The 19,136-nt window shown below is 44.9% G+C and overlaps 1 protein-coding gene across 1 annotated transcript; it reads left to right on the top strand.

The window, feature by feature from the left end:
• The first annotated feature begins 855 nt into the window (after window positions 1-855).
• On the top strand, window positions 856-16,184 carry WBSCR16 (Williams-Beuren syndrome chromosome region 16). The gene is made up of 10 exons (XM_010295875.1): window positions 856-983; window positions 3,878-4,006; window positions 4,886-4,952; window positions 6,079-6,130; window positions 8,479-8,563; window positions 9,586-9,767; window positions 11,222-11,306; window positions 12,384-12,557; window positions 13,890-13,975; window positions 15,579-16,184. The coding sequence occupies exons 1-10, from the start codon at window positions 929-931 to the stop codon at window positions 15,654-15,656; spliced, it is 993 nt and encodes a 330-aa protein (XP_010294177.1). The 5' UTR covers window positions 856-928; the 3' UTR covers window positions 15,657-16,184.
• The last annotated feature ends 2,952 nt before the right edge of the window (window positions 16,185-19,136 follow it).

Genomic DNA, 19,136 nt, shown 5'->3' with positions numbered 1-19,136 from the left:
ACGGAGGAGAAGGTGAGCCCGGGGGTGGCGGCTGTTTGGTCCCGACAGGGGAACGTTAGTCTCAAGCCTCTGCCCGTGCCAGTTAATGTTGGCGAGTTTCTTCTCTCGGCGTTGAACGGCGTTAAGTTACCTGATTTAAAGACTTTGCCCTGATTAATTTTGTTGTAGCGGTATTTTGTTGTAGCGGATGTTTTTTAGTATAACTACAGTAGCAGGCAACCTGGAAAATATACCTATGTGTGTAGATATACACACACATCTATATTCTCGTGTCAGAGCCATACGAGAGCAACATCAGAGAAACAGAGCCTCATTTTCAGTGGCTTTCGTGGCTGCTTTCACCTTGATTAAATTGGAGGCTCTTTTTGAAAACCACTTTATTTTCTGTCTGCTTGTTTCAAACACAGTTCTCTGCTGTCCAAAGAAGGTCAGAGCTGTTATACTGGGTTTTTTGGGGGCAAAAAGTGAGTAAACCAGGGGAATGTTATTCTCTTAATATTGCTCTGTAGGTTGGGGGTTTTTTTGTTTGTTTGTTTTTATAATTTACTGCTGCTGCAGGTCAGCAAATGGGTCTTCCTGTTGTAGTTGAATGGGTCCAAAATAATAGTAAAGATGTATGCACACAAAAAAATGCTGTAGGGCAGTAACGTTGGACTTGAGTTTGCACCATTGTGCTTATCGCTGAAGAGTGTTTCTGATCATTTGTGCAAACACTATATGTACCATGAATTTGGGTGTATTTGGATAAACTTAGTGAAGGAGGAATGCTGATGCACAAACAGCATGGGGCAAAACTTGTTTTTCTAAGCCATGGTTTGTAACTGAGTGGTGTGGTTTGTTTTTGTCTTCAAAGATATCCTCTGCCGCCTGTGGTTATGGATTCACGCTGCTGTCCTCTAATACCACGGACATCACCAAAGTGTGGGGCATGGGGCTGAACAAGGATTCCCAGCTTGGATTCCAGAGAAGCATAAGAGATCGAAGTAAGGATTGAGGTCATGTAAGGGCTTATAGTGAGGCACTACAGGATACATGTGGTGTGGGAAACTTTGGGTTAGAAGGCATAAAAAATGCCCAGGAGGTTTTGATGCAGATTGCAGGGCTATGCTTTTTTCTTTTTTTTTTTTTAGAGAGAGGCCTTTTTTTGGGAACTTAGCTATGTTTTTGTGTGGTTTGTAGCTGATCAAGGTATGCATTTGTTCTGTGCAGTGCACTTACATTCTTGCCTGGATGTAACTAAAATCTAAGTAACTTCTTATTCTGCAGAAGTGTGTGTGTGTATTAAGGTGTTGCTATGATTATAGTTCAATACTAAACAATGCAGTGGACTAGTTAATGAAATGATTTTGGCAAGATTGTTTGCTCGCTTTTGTTGCCTTTGCATCTATAAACTAATTTCCTTTCCCACAGAGATCTTTTTATACAGTCAGTGGAATTTTGTGTGAAGTTTGAAGGAAAAACATGTTATTCGGTCATCCTGTCTTATACCAGGATCTCAAGTGTGTTTAAGGTGATGATTTCTGTGCAGAACATTGCCACCTTCCACCCAAGACAGATACAAAACCCACGAACTTACTTCCCTTACAGAATGTCTGTCTCTAACTGTTTTAAAACATCCTTCTATAAACAATTGGGGATAACCATGTTAAAAGCACTCTTTCTCTTTATAGTGTATAAGAGCATAATCCATTAAGGTATGGTGCATCTGCTGTGGGCAAAAGATTAAACTTTGTGGAAAAGCAAAAGAAATTGGAGCTACTATGCAGAATGCTGAAGTTTACAGTGGTGCTGCTGTTGTGCGTCGCTGCTGGCATGCGGTGTAGATTTCCAAGGGTGTGTGCACACAGCAGGAGTGCGTGCCTAAACAGCAGCTGCAGAATGAAGGGGCTGCAGAAGCCTCCACTCACTACTGCTTTTAAAGGTTTCAGCTCTTAGTCTGTCTTAGTTCTGTATGTGCTGATGTCTCAGGAGTGTCTTGTCATTTTCTTCTCTTTCATCTGACCTGTGGATTATTTTTGCCAGAGAATCCAGAAATGTGTTAAATAGTTTTGCAGTTCAAGCTCTTCTAAGTAAGGGAGCATTCAGTGTTTGGTAGGATCTGTTGAAAGTGTGGTGCAGATCAGCGGAGCTACTGCTCCATATTTAACTTCCCACAGACAAGCTTCCTGTTGGATGTGCTGCTTGTTACTCAGTTTTGATAACTTACTTTGGTACCTGCTAATTCCAACACTGTGTCCCTGTAGGTGCTTTGTTTCCAGGGGAATTTGCAACCTTCTGACTTTTAGGTGATTGTAGTTCATACTCTAACTTAATCTGTTTCTAAGCTAAGCTACTCATCATTTATTCTCACCCTCCCCTGCATTAGCCACCTCATTGTCTCTTCTCTAAAATCCTTCAGGTATTATCAGTGATGATATTGAGTTCATTTCCACAGATCCCAGTAGCTATGTGGCTCTGCTGGAAGGAACAGACAGAGGAAAAGGCTTTTTGTTTTGTGACTTCCAGATCTCTTTAGGCAGATATGAACTTTGCTGTCTTTCAGTTCCTGCTATATTGCATGGCAGGCTTCCACCATTGGCAAGCAGCCAGTTGTAATGCCTGTCCTCACATCAAGTAGTGCCTTACTGTAAAAGGGTACGTGTAGATTTTCTCTTTGAAGGCAGTGAGAACTAGTTAAAGCACCACTATATGAGAGCGCAGTGCTGCTTTGGGTCCTCTGGGATTTGATTTCACTTGTTACAGTGGCTTTCTTTGAAATCAAAGCTTTTTATCTCCCCTTAACCTTTTCCCTAGTACTGATTTATGTTTTGTTGTTCTCCCCCCCCCCACAGTTGACTGTAACTGATTACATATTCTTCAAGTTACTAAATCATCTTTTTCTAGTACAGCCTGTCATTTTCTTTCGTAAACGTTAGATCTCTTATCCTCTATGGCCCAGGCTAGCTCATGTTTCTTGTGTTCCTTTTTTCAGAAAGGGCCCTTAGTCTACTATTCTTTAAATATGAAGCCCTAAGATTTTTTTTGTTCAGCTTTCATGCTGTCTTTTTGTGATTGCTGCTATTGTATCCTGTTTGCAATATCCCCAATTGCACAGAAAACCTAAGTTTGTCCTTGGTCTTAAGCTCTCTAATAATCCAGCCTTATTCACCAAAGTGGTTGAACATACAGAAAGCCTCAGTTTCTTAGTTCTGGCCACCTGAAGCCTTAATAACAGTTAGCTTCTCAGTATGGTTGATTTTTGATGAGGCAGTGATTATTGGATTCACAGAATCACAGAATCACTAGGTTGGAAAGGACCTTCAAGATCATCAAGTCCAACCATTAGTCCAGCGCCACCATGTCCCCTAAACCATGTCCTGAAGCGCCACATCCACACGTTTCTTGAACACTTCCAGAGATGGTGACTCCACCACCTCCCTGGGCAGCCTGTTCCAACGCCTGACCACTCTCTCGGTGAAGAAATTTTTCCTAATATCCAATCTAAACCTCCCCTGGCGCAACTTGAGGCCATTTCCTCTTGTCCTATCACTAGTTACTTGGGAGAAGAGACCAACACCCTCGTTGCCACAACCCCCTTTCAGGTAGTTGTAGAGAGCGATAAGGTCTCCTCTCAGCCTCCTCTTCTCCAGACTAAACGACCCCAGTTCCCTCAGCAGCTCCTCAGGGATTCAACTATCCCTCTGGCTTTTAACTTCTTCCTCCACATGACAAATCCCAGTCGCCCTTTTACTTCGGCTAGCACCTTGGCTTTCTGAAATATGTCTGCTTTTGTAACAAAATAGGAGTCAGTGTGTGTATGTACAACAGGATTGGCAAATGTGTAATGAATTTGCTTTATGGAAACTACTGACTTTCTAATTTATCTCTCTTCCTTAAGCTAAGGGCTATGAATACGTCTTGGAACCATCTCCAATTCCATTACCACTGGAGAAGCCACAGCAGACTCGAGTCTTGCAGGTGTCCTGTGGGAGAGCCCATTCCCTGATCCTGACAGATAGTGAAGGAGGTACAGTATCACTTGTGCTGGTGACAAGGGATGCCTGACTATGCTTTCGTTAAAAGCTCTGGGAAGGATTGTCTTCTGTCCTTTAGAGCTAGACCCCAGATGGCCTCTCTGCACTGTAAATGTGGTGCAGGTAGCTGTTGGCCTTTGTGGGATTGCTCCTGGGAGGGAGAGCCCTGAGATGATAACTGTGCCTTGAGCTCTGCTTGATTCAAGCTGTAAATGTGTTGGAAGCTCTTTCACTAAAAGTATTGCAAAACATGGTTTGTTTATCTAGCCCCAAGCCTCGTTTAAGTGTAGCCTATTTGTCTTATTCAGTCAGATGTGTTTTTGAATTCAGTTTTGGATGGCTATGCCAATACTCCTGTGTTACTTTCTCCTTGAAGCCCCAGAGTGCTACATTTATAAAAGCCATTAATTAATAGGCCTTTATACAGAAGATCCTGTGTGTGAATTGGCTCTCTACGTCTCTGGGAATTCTCTGGTGCAGTGGCTTCAGTGCTGCACTGAGCGATCCAGCACTGCTTATCAGTGGGTGAGCTGGTTGGGTGGTTGATTTAACGCTCCTGTGGGAGCACTGATCTATTTCTGAGTCTCCTTGGCAACGGCAGGATGAACTAGGCAATTACTGAAAAACAGCCAATGGGCTCCAGGTACCGCTAACTGTGCCTGCAACAATATCACCAGGATATTGTTGATGAAAATGGGTTCAGTCACTTAAATTCAAGTGGACTTGGTTTGAAGAAAGCTTATGCCAATTTTTGCAGTACTTTGTTCCACCTTTCATACTGAGGATCTTGTGAAAATGTTTTGTGTACTGAAAAGAGGCTTTCAGGGCATTGGGCAGTGCTAAAACTAGTGCATTTTATCATTGTTTTTCAGTTTTCACAATGGGGAACAATTCTTATGGACAGTGTGGCCGGAAGGTTGTTGAAGATGAAACTTACAGGTGAGAATCCAAAGATCCTGAACTTCCTTAATGTTAAAAACATAATTGCATGAAAACAGCCCTACAGAAAAGCCTGGAGGTGGGAAAAATCTGGTAGTATAAGGATGCCATTTAAGATTAAGGAGTCTGAGAACAGGGTTTTATGCTGCAGGTGTCATATAAACGGCCTGGCTTTAAACCCAGGCTGGGCACTAGGGCTGTTCTGGACACAGTCACAAAAGACAGAAGGGTGTCAGCATGTGACAGTTTTTGCAGGGTATAGTGAGAAAACCCAACCTTCACAAATTGCTTGAGATAATTGGTGTTAGTAGTCGGTCTTTGTCCCTTTGGCCTCTCAGAGTGCAAGTGCCATTTCTGAGGGCATTAGAAATGCCTTTTAATGATGAAAGAGGCATCCTTTTGTTGAATCTCTTTGCTGTAACTGCCTTTGAATCTGTCGTGCTTTTGCCTTACAGCGTTTTTGTGAGCCCCACCAAAGCATATTCTCAAAATGCTCTGTAAGATAGTAGTGATGTAAGTGGATAGTGGGAATATGTTGAAAGTTACTGATTCCCTGGCAGGGCCTAGAAGAGATCTTGCTCATTGCTCTTTCTGTGATCCACAAGACTTGGCCTGTAGAGTTTAAGAAGATAGCTGTAATTTAGCTAGCTTTTTTTCACCTTGATAGTGGAAGATAGTAATTGGATTGTTCAGAATTCCTGTTTTTGTGAAAGAATGACATGGATATTAATACTACATGGTTTGTGCTCTGGGATATCTGGTTAATCTCTGATTAAGTGTAGTGTTTATATAGATGCTGCAGTATTATCTAGTGTCTGTGCTCATTCTAGGCTAGGGAATGTGTTTGAGGATTGCTCCTACTCCCAGTTCCCATGAGAGGTTATATTTAAAAAGTGACAGTTCTTAAATAAGAGAATGCAAAATTACTTTCCTTCTTTGTGCAGCAATTATTTACAGTAGAACCATGGTGTTTGAATATATGAGAGAACACGTGAGAGATTCTCTCTTCTTCTAATAGCAAAGTGGCTTTGAGTAAAGGCAGGTCTACCTTCACGCTTTTCAGTTAGTCTTCTAAATCCACTTGTGTTGCCTTTTCTCTTCCCGGTGGTTGTTTGATGCTGTCCAGTGAAAGCCATCTAATTCATCAGCTGAAGGAGTTTGACAGCAGAGTTGTCCAGGTAAGAGGACGATCTGAACTGAATTTTGGAGGTGGATTGAAAACTGGCTGAACAGCCAAGCTCAGAGGGTGGTAATCATTGGCATGAAGACTAGTTGAATGCCAGTAACTAGTGTTGTATCTCAGAGGTCAATACTGGCTCCGATCCTGTTGAACGTTTTCAATAATGGTCTGGATGATGGGCAGAGCATACCCTCAGCAGGTCTGCAGATGCCATAGAACTGGGAGGAGTGGCTGATACACTAGAGGGTGGTGCTGCCATCCAGAGGCTGGAGAAATGCGCTGACCTGAACCTCCTGAAGTTCAGCAAGGGGAAGGGCCAAGTCCTGCACCTGGGGAGGGACAGCCCTAGGCACCACTGGTTGCCGGAGGCTACCTGGCTGAGAAGCAGCTCTGCAGAAAAGGCCTTGGGGATGCTGGTGGACACCAGGTTGACCGTGAGCCAGCAGCATGCCCTTGCTGTAGAGAAGGCAAATGGTACCCTTGGCTGCATTAGGAGTGTTGCCAGGAGGTATGGGGAGGTGGTTATTCCCTTCTGCACAGCACTGGTGAGGCCACACTTGGAGTACTGTGTCCATTTCTGGGCTCCCCGGTACAAGAGACATGGACATACTGAAGAGAGTGCAATGAAGGGTCATTAAGGTGATGAAGGGACTGGAGTGTCTCTCCTGTGAGGAAATGCTGAGAGGGCTGGGGCTGTTTAGCCTGGAAAAGAGAAGGCTGGGAGTGTGTCTTGGCAATGTGTATAGGTACATGAAGGGAGGGTGCAAAGAAGGTGGAGCCAGGCTTTTTCAGTGGTACCCAGTGACAGGACAAGAGGCAGTGGGCACAAACTGTGACACAGGAAGTTCCCTCTGAACATCAGGAAACACTTTTTTACTGTGATTGAGCACTGACACAGGTTGCCCAGAGAGGTTGTGGAGTCTCCATCCTTGGAGATATTCAAAAGCCATCTGGACATGGTCCTGGACAACTGGCTGTAGGTGGCCCTGCTTGAGCAGAGTGGGTGGACCAGATGACTTTCTGAGGTTCTTTCCAAACTCAACCAGTCTGTGATTCTGTAATGAAAAAAAAAAAAAAAAAAAAGAATTTGCAAATCATTCAGTTGAAGGTCTTTGAAATGATGAGGCGATCTACTATATGGTTACTTATAAAAAGCACAAGGTGGCATTTTGCTCTGTGCCTCTGCAGAGCAGTTGTAACTGTCATTGCAGGGCCTGAACTTACTGAAGAATTTGATGGGAATGCCAGTGCAGTGTTTGCTTGCTCAACTCCTAGGTAACACCTGCGTGGCAGGGAGGTTGTTCTGGCACCTCATCTGTCCTGTCCTCATTTCTTGCTTTTGTTCCCCTTTGTCACTTTTATGACTTGGGATCTGTTTTATTTTGAATTTTGTCTTCCCATTTCAAAAGTGAGCTGTGGGACCATCCTCTTAGATTAGCCAGCATTTCCGTAGGCCAGGTTTCTAGGAGAGCAAGGGACTGCAGAGCAGCATAAATGCCACTGAGTCTGCGCATGGCTGCAGTGTTTCCAGGCACAGGAGCAGTTCACTAGTGTGTCTGTGACACTGTAGCAGTACTCTGTGGGCAAACATTGCTCCTATTCCTAGAAAAAGCAAGGGTCATTCATTTAGGTCCACGTGGTGAGAGTGTGCTGTGGTACATCCTAATGGTATTTTGAATTTGGCTTGTAAACATCTGTTTGGATTTTTTGTGATTTAATTTTTTTCAAGGAGGTTGACTAATTGGTACCTGTTTGTACTTTGACAGCAGTTATGTGCTCAGTATTCTTCGTAGTTACTCTCAACTTGTGGATGAAATCCCTTTAATCTTTGGCTAAATTTTGATGTCTGCTTTTGAAGATTTTGGCTCTAATTCATGCCAAGCCTGTGGCAGATGTGATTGCTAGTTCAACGTAAATGTCAATTTGAGAACAGATGTGTTCCTAGAGTGCTTACATGGCAAGGAATCAATAGCAGTTTGTAGCTGGCATCGAGAGTCATGTGGTAGCACTCTGGGAAGGGAGATCTCTTATTTACTCTTTGCTGTTTTGTTGTGTTGTACTGCTGAATTGAGCTTTCTGTTAACTAGGCTGGGGTTTGGGTCTCGGAGCAAATCAACCGCAGCGTCGCTTTCCACAAAGAAAATCTGCTGTTTTCTGTGCTGTATCGTGCTGTTCTTAGCCTTCCCTCTCTGTAGAGTCATTTGATCAGGAGAGAAAGGTCAAAATCTGAGATGATGGGCATTGTAGAGGTTCATTGTTCAATTTGTCTGTGAAGTAACGCATCGTTAAAATGATTCTGAACATGTGACCTTTCCTGACCAGCTCTGACTTTCTGTTTGTGTGCAGGTTGTGTGTGGGCAGGACCACAGTCTGTTTAGAACCAAGAAAGGCGCGGTCTATGCATGTGGCTGGGGAGCTGATGGACAAACAGGTAGGAGCTCAGCTCAGCTTGCATTTCAGTGAATTGATGAATATAGCAAGCTGTGCTAATTCAGAGCTTGTGGTGTATATTTGTCGTGCATGTGTGGACAGAAAGGGGCTGGTATGTTTCCAGCTGTGTGCAGATGTTCTCAGTGCTCTTGTGTAACCAAATTGAGACAAACCACTTCATTTTTAGAGGAGCTTTAGGATGCTGTGCTGACAATTCAAGCATGCAATCCGAGGAGAATGTGTCTACTGTTTAAAGCTTGTGAGGGCATGTGGAAGTGGCCTGGGAAGGTTAGCTCCCTGGCTCTGTGCAGGCTTTGCTTTCCCGATTCTTGTGTCAGGGTCTGTTTTGCTTCTTGCTCCTTTTGAACTGACAGAGACCTTTGGCAGCTACTGCTGTCTTAACATGTGATCTTTGTCCAGGCCATTTTTCTGGTGGCTTCTGCTGTCAAAGAACTTCCTCATAGTCCTTTCTAGTGTTTGGTTCTTCTGTTCCTTAAGCTGGGTTCTTCCCATGGTTCTCTTGTGCAGACATACTGTAGCCCATCTTGTTTCTGTCATCTATTCTGGCCTCTTTTCCAGGCAGCTTTTTGTCATGTAAAGTGTTTGCTTTCTGGCCTCTTTTTGCCACTTCAACTGCTGGTGTCTAAACTGATTGCAGTGTGCGGTCACTTATGGCTCTCCTTGCAGAAGACGGGATGCAGCCGGTTTGTGAAACTTCACCTCTGTCGGGATATCTGCCCAGCTTGGTTACTGCTCTCTCAAACACTTTGGTCCATGCAGACAAGGGAGATGAGACTGTTTTCCAGGTGTGATTGTGTAAGGTTGTTTTGTACTCTAGAGAGGTAGCTTTGGCTATTAGAACTGATGTTTCTGGCTGCTTGTCCATTGAAGCTGGTAGTTGAGATATGGACAGAAAGATTTCTCTTGGAAGAAGATGATTGGGTTAAAACATGACAAAATGTTCCTATCTAGGCATTAAAAGTATGTCTGGAAAAAAGACCGCCTCTACTTTTTTCCTTTCAGGTCTTGGACACTACAACATCACCAGTGTTCCTACTAAGCTACGTGGTGACATTGCTGGAGTAAACATTATCCAGGTCTCTTCCTATGGGGACTGTTGTCTGGCTGTTTCAGATGAAGGAGATGTCTTTGGTTGGGGAAATTCGGAATACTTGCAGTTGGCATCCGTCACAGAAACCACACAGGTTGGTTGGCCTGGGGGTGTGTTTTTACATGTTTCAGTTCAGCTGCTGCACACAGAGTTAAAAATGACACACTTTGCCCTGCTCTGGGTTCTTCTCACAGCAGTGAATTTCAATCAGTATAAACTAAAACCACTAGTAGGCTGGTTTTACTTATGCTTACAAAACCAATCTGTCTGAAATGTTTGTATAGCTTTAGGGCAGTATTTTTCCCAGTTATTGATAAACAAAGGCTTGTGTCACCTCACCCCAGTTTGTTAGTCTGTTACAAAGGAAGAGTACACCCCATGTTCTCCTTTCTCCATCCCGTGGACTTTGCAACAAATTGAGGTCCAGCTCAAGTGCTTGTGTTGGTTTCAGAATTAGTCTTTTGGCTGGCTAATCTAGAATTTTGAGTGATCCTGCTTTGAGCATGGTGCTGGTCCAGATGACCCTTGGCAGTCCTTTCCAACCAACCCGTACATTGGTGAATTTTTCATGAACAACGTCGGTAGGTTTATAGCTGAATCCTAAACAGACTCAGTGGCTCGCAGATAAAAGTGTTTTGGAGAAAACTTATATGGGGCAAAAATACAGTGCTGACTTGACACTAAGCATTGTAGTACTGAGGTAGTTAGGCAGATGGTCTCCTCTTACAGTTGTGTAGGAAATGGAGTCAGGGAATTAATTAATACTCAAGCTATTCTTGGCAGAAGGCTAAGAGCAGACAATTGCATTAGTATGGTTTTAGTAAAAAACGTACCTTAGTTTCTCATGCCTCTCCTGATGTATCCTTAATGTAGCGCTGATGACTGAGACCCATACGGCCTGAAGACAATGACCAGGTTAAGTAGGGTAGTAGTTTCCTGGCTGGGTGCTTGATGGAAGTCTGAAATGGGTGAATGGCATGTTTGCCAAAGCAGGAGTTTTAGGCACAGTATAAAGAAAGTCCAGATTGTAGAATAGCAGAGCTGGACATTATCTGTGAAATCTGAGGTCACTGTTTACATGTGTCAAGCAGTGTAGGTTTCTGTTGCGTTGAATTGTGCCAAATAAGAGCGATTTTATTTGAGTGATTTTTCCCTAGTGTGTTCAAAAATGCTGCCGCAGACCACATTTCAGTGATCTTGTCCATTGTGAAAACTTGCAAATGTGCTCATCTATTGACTTTCCCATTGTGTCTGACTTAGAGAGCCAGGGATATAAGCAGATGTTAAGCACTTCCAGCTTTGTTACCATGCATGTAAGCTTTCCAGCGGGTAACTTTTTCCGCTTTGTCCGCACTCTCAGCCTTAATGAATTTCATGTAGTTTTTTTAATCTTGGGTCTTGCATTCATGCTGTTACTCAGGCAATAAAGGTTGTCTGTATCAAGAATTCAGTGTATGTGAGCTCTAACCAGAACTAGAGAACAAGTTAAAAATGTGTCTAGCTTGCAGGTTACCTTGTCTCTAACAACTCTCTTGCAACCTCTTACAGGTGAATGTTCCCAGGCATTTGCCATTCAAGATTGGGAAGATAAAGGAGGCTGCATGTGGAGGGACTGGCAATATTGTGCTAACGGGTGAGTCACTTTTACAGTCGTCCTTGTTAGTGCAAGGCCATGCAGTAGGTGGATTGTTACATCAAGGAGCAAGCATCTTATTTGCTGGGAACAGGAAAGTGCTGTCTGTTACAAGGAAAGCTGGGAGACTGAGAAACCTCTGATTTCAGAATGCATTAGGGGAGTTATTTTCACTGGCCACAGAGTATTGCTTCCAGAATGTTCTGTTGTGAGCACTTATGCAAACTAGGACAAGAACATGGCTGCTGCTTGTGGTTCTGATCTCGTTTGCTGATCACATGGGCCATGTGCAGCCTATCATGAAGATGGATACAGGGTGGAAGTAAGGCAACACTTGAGACCAAAAAGAGCCCTCCAGACTCAGTGTAAATCTGACATGTAACTAAATCTTGATAAACTAGGCGGGAAAGTAAAGTTGTCTTAAGAACAGTGAAAATCTGCAGCAGGCTTCTTAGTGAATGCTGCTTTGGATTGCCAGTGGCCAGGGGAGCACAGCTTCAAAGTCACTGAGTAAAGGAGTGAGGGAGAGGATTGTACTAACTTTTATGAAGGATCATTTCAAGGAAGCCATTCATATATATGATGCAGTGCTTGCAATGACAAGACATTTGAGCTTCTAGTGTGAAGGGAGCAGAACCAGCAGACAGAGCAACTTACTCTGTCCTAAGCTGTCCAACTGCTGCCTTTCCCAGGCACCCAGCTTAAGGCAGGATGCCAGGCAGAGCAGCTAGCCTATTGCTGGTTTGGCCGTGCCTCAAAGGAGAAGGCGGTGATAATAAAACACTCGACCTCTGTCCCATCAGTCAGTACACTGAAGTATTTTATCCAGCCCACACTGTGTTGGCATTATTTCCCTATGAAAGTTTTGCCTGTGAAGCTTGCTCTGCTTGCACAGCTTAGGAAAAAATTAAGGCATTTGGATGGCAATGCATTGTTTGCAAATTTTAAATAATCAAAAGGTGCTAGACTGCTTTGAGAGAAAGGAAAATATCCCTTTGGATCTGGTTAACTCTTGGTCATGGCACGAATTTCACAAGCGCAGACTTTCTTACAGGATGTGTTCTTATTGTAATACAGAAGAAGGAAATGTTTTTGTCTGGGGATATGGAATTCTTGGGAAAGGACCAAACCTAATAGAGACAGCAGTGCCAGAGATGATCCCACCCAGCCTTTTTGGCTGGTCAGACTTCAATCCGGACATCCGTGTTGCTCACGTTCGCTGTGGACTCAGCCAGTTTGCGGCACTTACAAGTAAGTTTCTAGTCCTACTGTCACAGAGAAGTCACATTGCTATATTATTGGCAGTTAAAAGAAAAAGAAAAAAAGCACCCATCTTTAAACTTAAAGCACTCTGGCATGCAACAGGAAGGGCAGGCAGCACATTTACAGGTGTCAGCATTGTTTCTAATGTAGGTACTACACTAATTTATGCTTTAATAAAGAAATTGTTGTTCTTCTAAAGCAAACAAAAAAATTTCTCTCAAACAGGAAACCTGGGATGTTTTTTTCATTTCCTTGTACAGAATGAGTCAGTCAGTTGTACTTTAGAAGCAGCAGGAATTTATGTGATAAATAACAAACTAAGACTGAGTCTAAATCGGAGCTAAACATCAGGGTTTCTTGGCTCTTCTGACCAATTGAGTTAGCAATCGAGATAGGAAGACCTACGCATTTAACATGCAATCAGTCTGATACTGTGGTACATACACCGTGTACTTGATAGCAGCCTTTAAAGGAAGTTTGGAATTTGAAAGTCATTTAAAAATGGGCAGCAGAGGGCAGCAACACAGAAAGCCCATGTACTTGGTGGCAAGAATAATTGTTTACTAATGAAAAGTGCCAGGTGCCAGCGTGCTTGGTCCTTCCTGAGGAAGTGGTAATGCATGACACTATGGATCTGGTTACAGCATGCTTGTAACTGATCTCCCCTGGTATTCAGGAAGTGTTAGAAACTGTGTTCCGGTTAAATTGTACTTGTGTTACAGATTGTGTTTTGGTTGTCTCTTCTGTGAGGCTGATCAGAACATTTCTGAGATCTACATGTTTTGCTGAGGAGCTCAAAACTCTACAACTCTGTTGAACACAAGTTTTTTTCTTTTCCCCAGTTGTCATTAGAAGGTCACTTCTGTCAGGCAGCTGAATAACCAGTCCCCAGGTGATGGCTTGGGACAGATTTTACTGCCTTGCTTACCTGATTTGCTGTGCTGATAGCTGATGTGGGTCAGCTGTAATTGTCTAACTTCCAGTGTAACTGATTCACGTCACCACAAATGATTCTCTGAAATCTCTTCTGCTGCACTTTTTCTTCAAATAAAATTCCAAAGCAAGAGATGTAAGTGGGGGAAGCAAAGACTTGTGCCCAGAACTTGCTGCTTGTCCTGCTCATTAGGCATCATTTTCACTGAGCACAAGTACATTTATTGTACTTGGAACTAAACTCAACGGCTTTCATTCTGCATGTATAACCCTTTATGCTCCCAGAAGCCACACTGTAGTCACACCTGCCAGCATCACAAATAGAATTTTTCCTTTGTAATTACTCTGCCCTATTTTATTCTTTTTCTTCTTTTTTTCCCTGGTTAGACAGAGGAGAACTGTTTGTATGGGGCAAGAATCTAAGAGGGTGTCTGGGAACTGGAAGAATGGAAGACCAGTATTTTCCATGGAGGGTAAGGATGGTAGTATTGGGAGTATATTCTTTAGCTAGTCTTTGTTATCCTGAGGGCAGGAAACATAATTTGCCATGTGGTTTTGCTGAGTAATTTTGAAAGAAGTGGAAGCCTAAGGTAACTGTAGAACTGCTTTGTTTTCCAGAGGTCCTTGCGTAGCTCGCTTAGGGAGGGAGGTATTGAGTAAATTTTTTAGTCTGCTATTTCAGTATTGATTTCAGATCCCAAAGCAACATCTGGTGCTGTGCCATCACATCTGAACTGTTTGTATCTCCCTGCTGTCCACAGTCTTCTACCTGCTACCCCTTATTGTCTCTTTCCTCCCCTTCTAACCCACACTTGTACATGCTGCAAAGAAAACCACCAGTATTGGTCATCTGTGACCCAGAAGACTTGCATTACATATCTAAATTAGGTGAACGTTTTGGTCGTGGTGGTCAGACTATAGTGGCAACAGGTCCGCATAGCTGTGGGCTTCCTTCCCCTGCTCCTCTTCCAAGTCAGACAGCTATGGTCACTGGACTGACTGTGTAGGATCAGTAGGAGATCCTTAGCCACTGAACTGTTTTCATAGCTCTTTCGCAACGCTCACAGTTCCACTCCCTTCTCTCAGATGGCTCTGAGAGCCAGACTCTGGGGGTGTAGAAGAGTCTTTGGCTCTGGAGTTAAGTACTCAGCCTAACAGATGTTCCCAGTCTCCATGAAGGCCAAGTAGGAGAGGAGGGAGGCAATCAGTTGGACCACCCTGGAGTGCCTTTCCATGTGTCTGAACTTGCGGTGGATGTGTTTCTTCAGAATGCTTTATCCTCCCTTTAAAAATGAACCAAAAAAGACCTGACACTGGAGCATTTGCGTAAAATCACATTGCTGTGGCTGAGCGGAGTTTCTGAATTCACCAAGCATGGCATGTCCAGGTTTCCCTAAGTGTGGATGTTGAGGGTTGTGCTCCCTCCAACAGCCCACCCCTGTCTGACACTCCTATGGCAATGTACAGGGCAGTTACCAGGGTCCTTGTCTGTGCTGATCTGCCCTAGAATTAGCCATCTCTCCTCTCCCTTAGCTATAAGGAGGAACCTGCGTTTGTAGCCTCTGCTTTCCTTCAGTTCGAAGTCAGCTTTAAGTGAAAGAGCTATAACTACACTAGTGAGTGAGCTGGGTCTGCTTAGCATGAAAGCAAAAACTGCCTTAGGCTGAGTTGAGCTTTTGCCTCATTCCAGTCCTTGCTGATGAGAGAAGAGGCAAATCCTTGTGGTGCTTGGGCAGATCCTCTTCCTGCTGTCTGGATTACGCTCGGTTTGGTCATGCTATTTCTGCTGCTGAACAGATGGGCTGAGGCTACTCTCTGCTAGTGAGCCCTCTCCTTCTGTCCTTCCAAAGGTTTATGTGCTGTTGTTGAGGGAGAAGGGGAGTATTTCACAGCTCAGTGCACAAGCATGTCTGGTGCTGAATCTTGCTTTCTCTGAGTTTTCAAGATGGCACTTTCATTGGTACAAGGCCCTGTGAAACCAACTGGCACGTTAAGCAGAAGGAGGATGAGAAATAGGAAATACCAGGTGCAAAGTAGCAGCCTGAGAAATAATCCACTCTTGTGTGTCTGATCCAGGTGACTGTGCCCGGTGAGGTGGTGGATGTTGCATGTGGAGTTGATCATATGGTAAGCATGGTTAAGTCTTTTACCTAGTAATATTGCTGGGCCCCAGCACTGTGCTAAGAAAATGGGGTGACTTGGTCACAAGCTTCTTGGAAAGGAAGACTCATTCTGTGAAGCCAAGCAAGAAGTGACTGTGAGCAGAGACAGCCATAGCAGTGCCTGGGTGTGTTGTCATCTCTGCATCATTGAATTCGCTCCGGCCTGGTGCAGGAAGGAAGTACGTTCCCTGAGGAGAGTGGAAATGCAAGGAGTGCTCTGGCTGGTTCGTGATGAGATCCCAAAGAGTTCGGGGCCTAACCCACAGCTGGTGAGTCCCTCTGTGCCCAAGGATGAAGAGCATCTTCCTCAGAGAAGACTGGCACAAGGTGAAATCTGTAGCACAGGACATTCACTTATGGACACCTTCCCTGCCACCAGCTCTGGGGTGTCAGTGTTGGGCTAAGCCAAACTATTTCTCAAGGGAAAGGGTTGGTTTTTTATAACTATTTTTTATGTGAAAGAAAAGTCATTGCTGGCTGTTGGAGCCCAGCACAGGTGTCCTCGGCGTCCACCACAGCTTCACTCTGCCCAGGCTGCTGTTCCATGCAGAAGCTGGATGCGCAGCCCGTGGCCTGGAGGCAGTGGTGTGCTCTTATCGCAGGCTGTGTTGCAGGTTTTCCCTGTGGACTCTGGAGACTGAACACCCAAGGAACACGTTTGTTCAACTGGAAGAGTGAGAACTTGTTTGCAGGGGGAATGTGCTGTTGAACAAGACAGCATGGAACAATAAATCATAGGTTGTCTACGCTGCCGTTGCTGTGGAAGGGCAGATCGGTAGTGACAGTAGCCAGTCTAGCTTATCTATGGAGGTAGGCTGGAAATAGAGCTCCCTCTTAGCTACCTGCAGGTTGGTGCACAGGCAGTGGACAGGAGCTCATCAAGTACTTCTGTCTTTGTGTGCTGATCACAAACCACTGCCTTTGACTTTTTTTTTGGGGCGGTGCGGGGGGAGTCGCTGCACTCTTTCTGTCTTCAGTTGCAAAGAGCCCTTTTAAATTAGCCAGGCTTTTCCGTAATGCCTAGCAGGGGAAGGAGTCTTCATGGGCAAGAAGCAGAGAAGGTGTTTCTTGGCACCTTCTTAGCAGAGAAGTTGTGGTGAGTGCATTTAGGACACACAAAGCTGATGGAGATGGGATGCAACAGTTGTATGTACCTGTAGCAGGCACTTAGCAAATCTCATGCTCAAGTGTGGGAAACTGTCTGCTGTGAAAGACTGCAAACATCAGGCAGAGTTGTATCATTTCTCTCTGTGTGGGATACTTCTACTGTGTAAATAATTTTGGCAAAAACAAAGCTAATATGTTTTTAATAAAGTGGTTATAAAGTCTTGATCAGTAGAAATGGGCATGTTCTTGAGCTTGACATCACACATGAGCTGCTCTGTCTTTCACTCTGCATTGAAACTTAAGCATTTTGGTTCACAGTGACAGTGATTTTTGGTTGTCAGCTGAGACACCCGCAGGACTGATACCCTTGTAGGCAGGTGCTGTGTCCACGCAGCTTGGGGATACCACGTACTCACGTTTTGGCTCCATTAGCTGAAATTCTATGTAAAATCTGTTGTGTAATTACCAAAACTCAGGGGGTAAGCTTGACCTTGATGAAATAAGTCTTGAAGGCTTTGCATAAAATATGACAGGTGAAACAGTACACAGGAATAGACAGGTATATGAGTTATTAACACTACTGTGTAATGTGTTGCTGTGGTGGGTTGGGACAGAACAAGCAGAAAGCTACCGTTAAATTGTGGCAGACGTGCGCTGCTGTGAGATTCCATTAACTTAGTTTTAATTTATACCTTATTCTACATTTCACTTGGGCAACTTGGGCTGCCCAAATGTGTCTTGTTGGGCTCATGGGAGTAGCTATGTCCTTTTAACATGAGGAAACTTACTAAAGCATTGAAAACAAATATAAAAAACTGTGGTAAGGAAGGTGGTGTTACACACAGTTTCCTTTGTGGATGTTGCAGTTTGAGGAGGGCTGCACGGGGTGGCTGGTTAGTGCTGGGGAGTGCTACAGGCTTTTAGCTGCTCTTGTTCACAGCTCTTCCCCGATGCCACTTGGGGCTGGGCCTTCTGGAGAGCTGGGATGAGAATTAATGCCGGGCTGTACCTGGTTGTGTTGCAGTCTTGCTGTGCAATAAATTGCAAAATCTGTGTGTTAATTAGATGCCAGCAAGGTCTTTAGCCCTAAATAGAAGTGTTGTATGGCTTAATGCATGGGAGTGTTTACGCTTACATTACAGTGGCGGTGGGCATTCTTGAACACGCTGTTTGATGGGGACAAAGTTAGCGGCAGAGCACCTACGGTCTGGCAAACACCGGCACTGACCCTTGTTTTGGCTGAAGCGGTGGTGGGGGTTGACCTTGGCCAGGTGCCCACCAAGGTGCTCTGTCATTCCCCTCCATCCCCCCCAGGATGCGAAGAAAATGTTATGGAAAGCTTGTGGGTTGAGATAAGGACAGGTATGTTTTACCATCATGGGCAAAACGACTTGAAATTAATTTATTGCCAGTGAAATGGGGCAGGATAATGAGGAATAAGAACAAATGTAAAAACACTTTTCCACCACCCCTGCCTTCCCAGGCTCGACCTTACTCCTGGCTTTTCTACCTCCTCCTTCTCTTTGTTCACTGACCTGTGTGTCTGCAGAGCTGTTGCTCTGGCGTATTCTGGCTCTTCTCTCCTGCTGCAGTTGTCCTGCAGGTTTTTTCCCCCCTTCTTAGCTGTGTTACCCTAGAGGCGCTACTGCCCTCGCTGATGGGCTCAGGCTTGGCCTCGGCCAGCGGCAGGTCCGTCTTGGAGCCATCTGGCATTGGCTCTGCCTGACATGGGGGCAGCTTCTGGTGTCTTCTCACAGAAGCTGCCCCTGCAGCACCCTGCTACCAAACCCTTGCCACTCAGTACAAGCAGGCATTGCTGAAATTATTTCATGCACAAGATCAGACCTAGAGCATGTCCAGAGCTGTTAGTGAGGCCGTGGCAGCGGCTGTTTCATTTTTCATTGCGTCTTACGCTATTTGCAAAGCAAGCAGGGACTGCCCATGCCCTCCCTGTGCAGCAATAGTCTGTGGCCGAAGCAGTGGTGGGAGCTGTGACTGGGTTTGTTGCTCTTCTGCCCTGCCTCCAGCAACTCTTGGTGTCGCAGCTGAAGTGCTGGTGGGACGTGCTGAGCTCGTGCTGAGCCTGTGCTGAGCCTTTGCATCCTGCTCAGCTGCAAAGCCCCACGGCACTGCCAGCCTGGTGTTTGCCTGCAGATGAGTAAAGACCGAGTGGAAACCTTATGTCCAGCCCCGTGCGAGCAGCTGCCCCGCTTTCCCTCTGAAAGGCGTCCTCAGAGCCGCTGGCCAGCGTGTCCCTCCTGTGCAGCAGGCCGGGGAGCTGCAGCCAGGGTCGAGACCTGGGGAGGCCAGGAGGGCGATGGCAGGGTGTGTGTGCCGTAACCCCCTGCCCGTGCAGCCCGCGGGA

Source organism: Phaethon lepturus, unplaced genomic scaffold (assembly GCF_000687285.1).
Source record: "Phaethon lepturus isolate BGI_N335 unplaced genomic scaffold, ASM68728v1 scaffold19221, whole genome shotgun sequence".
In the NCBI taxonomy this organism is placed as follows: Eukaryota; Metazoa; Chordata; class Aves; order Phaethontiformes; family Phaethontidae; genus Phaethon; species Phaethon lepturus.
Note: the sequence above shows the minus strand (reverse complement) of the source record. Positions and strands in the feature narration are given on the sequence as shown.

What these genes read in the sequence shown, in the direction of transcription:
- WBSCR16 (XM_010295875.1), top strand. Translation starts at nt 929, where the DNA reads ATGGGGCTGAACAAGGATTCCCAGCTTGGATTCCAGAGAAGCATAAGA. An exon ending in GAGAAGCATAAGAGATCGAA is followed by an intron (nt 984 to 3,877) that starts GTAAGGATTGAG and finishes CTCTTCCTTAAG; the next exon opens with CTAAGGGCTATGAATACGTC. An exon ending in CCGTCACAGAAACCACACAG is followed by an intron (nt 9,768 to 11,221) that starts GTTGGTTGGCCT and finishes AACCTCTTACAG; the next exon opens with GTGAATGTTCCCAGGCATTT.